Here is a 5966-nt window from a genome sequence, read left to right as displayed (position 1 = left end):
AAATTGTTTATAAATTTCAATTTATAAATAATTATAAAAATTTTTTATAAAAAATATTGATATATAAAATATCATTTATGTTAATATAATATGGCATAATTAATTTTATAATTTTATAATTATATATATAAATATAAAGTTATTTTTTAATAATTTGTAATTAACATAGAAATACATATATATATATATATTTGCAGTGGAGAGCAATGTGATTACTTGCCAAATATGTAATGTAACAACACAAGCAGAAAATTTAATTGAAAATCGATTTTTATCAAAATTTATTGAAGAAGATAATAGTCCAGGTACTGATGATGAATCTAAAGAAACAGAAGAAGAGAAAAAATGTACTAGCTGTCACGATAATGCTAATGCCACAAGTTGGTGTGTAGAATGTGAAGAATTTATATGTCAAAATTGTGTTATGGTAATAAAAATATATCTTAATAATAATAGTTAAATAGTATAAGTATATTAAATAATTATTTTATAATTTATATTTAAATAATTATTTATTTTAAATTGTTTGTTTATTTAAAGGCACATCAAAGATTAAAAATAACAAAAGATCACACAATTAAACCAAAGGATGAAGTTGCCAATGATAGAGATAGTGTTAAAAAAAGCAACAAAAAAATACCTGGCTACTTATTTTGTACAATTCATTCACATGAACAATTATCTTTATTTTGTCAAACATGTGATAAACTTACTTGTAGAGATTGTCAACTAAGTGAACATAGAGATCATAAGTACAAATTTATTCATGAAATTGCTGCTGAAACCCGTGCTTCTGTATCAACTTTACTTAAAGAAGTGAGGTAATTTTCTTATTTTTATATTTTTTTTTAACTATGTATTTATAAGTAAATACATAAATGTTATAATTATTTTTTTAAAAAGTTATTTATATCAACTATTTTATTAATTATATTTTTCATAGTTATAAACGAGTTTTATTAAAAAGTGCAATGAAAGTTATAGAAGATAGACAAGTTCTTATATTAGAGAAAAAGAAAAATTTAGTACAAGATATAACACAAATGGTGGTGCAGTAAGTTATAGTAAATTTTATATTTATATGTTTAAATAAATTAAAATTATTTCATTTTTTTTTACATTTTAGATTAACGAATACAATTAATACACGAGGAAAACAATTAGTTATGCGTTTAAATGAAGTTTGTGATCAAAAGCAAAATACATTAAATGAAAAAAAAGTTGCTTTAGATCAATTATCAAAACTTACAGATCATTGTATTCAATTTGTAACTCATGCTTTAAAAAAAGGTTCAGATATGGAATTATTATATAGTAAAAAGTATGTATTTCAAGTATTATATGCAAATTTTAAAAAAATGTAAATATAAATATTTTATAATTTTTTGTAGATCTGTTACAAGTCATTTACAAAGAATAAAAAGTAGACGAGCTGATATTCCAAATCCAGAAATACCAGTTAGAATACATTTGTCCTTGGAGAAAGTACCAGATTTGATAAAAGGTTAAATTAATAATAATAGGTGCTTAATTATATATTATTATATAGGTAGTATATGATATTGCTATAAGTGAAACATACTCTATATTTTTATTACAATAACATAATAAATATTTAATGAATTATACAAAATTAAATTTTTTTTTTTAATTTTAGTGGTTTCATCTATTGGAGCAATAGTGGTGGATGGTAGAGTATATCCTTCAACATCTCCATTGGGTGGAATAAATACACCTGTTATGTCATATAATGAATCACAAACAGATCAAAAACAAACAACAAATTTGTCAAATACACATATGGATGGTTCTTCCATAACTGCACAATTACCTACTACAACACAACAATCTAATAATATGCAACAAAATTCTTACCAACAAGTGCCTCTTCATATAGCATCTCAACAGCAACAACAAACACAATCGCAAAATTATGTACAACATTATCCTATAAATAATATGCCACCTCGGTCATCACCACAAGCTCATCAACCACGGGTACCGTATGCAGTTAATTTCAACAACAGACTACAACAACCAATAATGATACAACAACGTCCTTTGGGAAGCTGTCATCAACAAGTAACATCATCTACGCATCCTCATCAACAAGTACACATAGATCAACTTGGACAAAATACGAGTTTACGTGGACTTCTTGCACATAATCCACCACCTTTTCGACCTTCTACAAATCATGTATCATATCGATTGCCACCTTATAGATATCCTACAAATAATTCTCAACGGCCAGTACCACCACCTGCATATCAACCAACAAATACATCAATGGTATCTGGTATAAGACTTCAACAATGCAATCCTACTTCTCCATCCACACAACATATAAATTATCCTGTGCAACAACCAACTACAGCCCGTTGGCATATACCTCAAAATGTTAATCCTTGTCTTCCTTTTTATGCTTCCCGTCATCAATCAAGTACACCTTCCATGTCAGTTCCTAATGATACTTACAAAATAACATTAAAAAATCAACAATCAAATACAAATCAAAAATATAGCACACAGACAACTACTGCTTCTGATAATCCACCTCAATCACAAAATTCAATATCTATTGGTCATACCGTCAGTTCGTCAGTATCTAAAACGCCTAGTCCCGTGCTTCCCGGGAAATCAGATGAAACTGAAAAGAGTTTAGACAAATTTTGTCAGAAATCTTTAAATGACCTGATGCTTACCATTGCTAAATTAGATAGTAATGGAATTGTAGTTATACCAGAAGCTCAACGTAATCAATTAGATTCTGCCCAAGTAGATAGTTCCACTGATGAAGGAATAAATCCAATGACTGAAAATTCATCAGGTAATTAAATTTTTTATTAAGTTTTTTATATAGTATATCTTATTTATTTTTTATACAGTATATATTTTAAAAAAAAATAATAGAAATAATTGTCGCATTATTATTCAAAATGTTTTTTAAAATATATAAATTATATATATAAAATATTCTATATTTTTATTACAAAATAAATTATATTTTCTATTATTTCTTTTAATAAATATTCATTCAATATATATATATATAATTATATGTTTAATAGATACTTCAAAAAATGCTGCAGCATCTATGGCAAAAGATGATCCTAATGAAGACTGGTGTGCAGTATGTATGGATGGAGGAGATGCAGTACTTTGTTGTGATAAATGCCCAAAAGTCTTCCATTTATATTGTCATATTCCTAGCTTAAAATCATTTCCTGAGTAAATATTTCAATAATATAATATAATAATAGTAATATAATAACAATATGCTTATTATTAATTTTTTTTTTTTTTGTTTCAGTGAAAGTGAAACTTGGCAATGTATGTTATGTACAAATGTATTAGATTGTTCAGATGATCCACCAGGAGAAAAAAGACCAAATACTATGAGTGCAAAAGAATTGCGAATTGCACAAAGAATTGTATTAGAACTTTATTGTCAATATGAACAAAGTTTACCTTTCCGTGAAGTTGTATCCAGTGAGGTAAATTTATTGTATAATTATTTTAATTTATGTAAAATTTATATATATAAGCATTAAAAACATAAAAATTATTATTTTATTTATTATTATCAACAGATAGTCGACTATCATCGCATCATAAAAAAACCAATTGCATTAGATATAATTAGAGATAAATTAAAATCTGAACATCCAAATCATTATACAGATTTAAGACAAGTAATGGCAGACATCAGATTGATGTTTAAAAATGCTTTTACATACAATCCTGTAAGTTTTATTAAAAAATTTGTAAGTATATGGAATCAATAGATAAAAATCATATAATATAAAAGCATATAGAATAAAATAAAAAATTTTTATAAAAATATATATATATATTTCACATAATAATTTTATTTTATTTAGGTTGAATCACAAGTCTATCAAGAAGCACGAAATTTAGAAGAATTTTTCGAAAAATTATTATTAAAATGGGCACCAAATTATGCCTATGATGATCCTTTTCTTTCAGCTGATAAAGACGAGGATGAAGAAGTGTTCCCTCCTAATAGAAAATATCGTCGTATAGTTACAGATTAATTTCCATTTTTCATAATTAAGTACGTAAATAAGAATGTTATTTTTAAAATACGTAGCAGAATTATCTTTCAAAATAATTGATACTTATGTATATTTAATGCTTTTCATGTTTAATTAATTGATAAAATACTTTATATTTACTAACAAACTGAACAGATGTTTACAATTATAGCATACATAGATTTTTTCAAATTTTATGTTCAATGAAGAGAATTTTATATCATGCTTAATCCCGTGAGCTTATTGCATGAATTTGTAAATTTAAAGTGAGTTGTTATTCACAAATTTTAAAATATTTGTATATTTACTATCATCTATAAAATCAATTGATAAAATGTTTATTGTTCAATTATTGTATTGTATTAATAAAAAATAATTATGTTAATTTTGCAATAAAATATATCAGTAAATATACAAGTATATTTTTTATAAAGTATTACAATATATATATTATATATTCATATACAATTTTATGTAAGAAGTATTGTAGGAAATGAATTGAGTATATTAAAATTAAGAAAAAAGAATTATAAAAACATTTTCAATATAATTTTATTTTTTAATTATATTATCGAAATTATATTGCTTTTTTTGAAGTGAACATCTTCAATTTGAATACAGGTTCAAATAAATCTTATTATAGATTGTGTAACTTATTTAATAAGACTAGATATTTGATTGAATTTAAATTAATTAGAATAAACAAATTAATCACTGTTATGTAGACTATATATTTTTAATATCACTATAAATAATGTCATTTTAGGTATGAAGAGTGAATTGATTAGAGTCTATAACATCTCATCATGTAAGAATAAAAGTAATATCTAATTTCTTAAATAAAGTGAGATGATATGTTATTTTGCATTACATTGATGTGCAAAATTTTATCTATTTAAATAATTTCACAAGAAATTATGGTAAATAGTCCACATAAAAAAATAAATAAATTAGTATCACTATAAATATCTGATCATAAATTAATAATAAATTATTACTTATATTTTGAATGAATAATGAATGCTATATAAAATTTTTCAATATAATGACGTTATATATAATTTGTATGTAATTCCTAGTAAATAATTTATTTTTTATAAAAATGTATCATTTTAATAAGCATATTTACTTTATGAAACATACTTTATATATTCATAATACAAGTAATACTTAAATTTTTATTGAACTACAATTGAACTAATATTATTACAAAATAAAATAAAAATTATGAATACTAATAAATTTTCTTGTATAAAATTTAATATATAGGATGTTAATATATTCGTATAATATTTTTGAAGAATGGATTCTGAAAATCAAAATAAATATAAAAGAAAATATCAATTAGGTTTATTTATTAAGTAATAAATAATTAAATTAAAGTTTTGTATTGAAAAATGAAATGGGAAAAAAGTAAGACCAATTTGATTCTATCGTCGCATTCCGTTTTTGTCTTGATTTATGCGAATTTAACGCGAACTTAAATTGCTAACTTAATAAATAAACTTCAACCAATACTTTTATATATTAACTTTTGTGTCTGAAGTTTTTTAGAATTGGCTTTTACATAAATATTAATACTATTTTAATATTGTATTAATATATAAATAACAACAATTCTTGCAATATTTCTTACATAATATGCTATACATTTGTATTATCATTCTAATAATAAACTGTAGGATGTTTTATTACTTGTTGATATGAAGTTACAATTGAGTGTTTGTTATCTTGCAATAATTATACTAAAATTTATTTTATTATATTAAATTAAAATCATTTTCAAAATATTTTATTTTAAAAAAAACTTTTTTTTCATTTTTAACATTTAAAATTATATAGCATATTTTTAATGAATAAATTTTTGTAACATAATAATATAAAAAGATTAATGTTTAAATTTTATTT

General features: G+C 22.9%; 1 protein-coding gene across 1 annotated transcript in view; it reads left to right on the top strand.

The window, feature by feature from the left end:
• The window catches only part of LOC102675864 (E3 ubiquitin-protein ligase TRIM33-like), a 5340-nt gene extending 993 nt beyond the window's left edge, over positions 1-4347 (top strand). Inside the window, exons 2-11 of the mRNA XM_006613758.2 lie at positions 198-427; positions 541-821; positions 944-1054; positions 1127-1321; positions 1392-1504; positions 1658-2830; positions 3072-3231; positions 3314-3497; positions 3594-3746; positions 3885-4347. Coding sequence (XP_006613821.1) covers positions 198-427; positions 541-821; positions 944-1054; positions 1127-1321; positions 1392-1504; positions 1658-2830; positions 3072-3231; positions 3314-3497; positions 3594-3746; positions 3885-4058 — 2774 coding nt within the window. The 3' untranslated portion in view covers positions 4059-4347. The remainder of the gene's footprint in view (positions 1-197; positions 428-540; positions 822-943; positions 1055-1126; positions 1322-1391; positions 1505-1657; positions 2831-3071; positions 3232-3313; positions 3498-3593; positions 3747-3884) is intronic.
• Positions 4348-5966: the final 1619 nt, after the last annotated feature.

Source organism: Apis dorsata, unplaced genomic scaffold, assembly GCF_000469605.1.
Source record: "Apis dorsata unplaced genomic scaffold, Apis dorsata 1.3 scaffold_162, whole genome shotgun sequence".
Lineage (NCBI taxonomy): Eukaryota > Metazoa > Arthropoda > Insecta > Hymenoptera > Apidae > Apis > Apis dorsata.
Note: the sequence above shows the minus strand (reverse complement) of the source record. Positions and strands in the feature narration are given on the sequence as shown.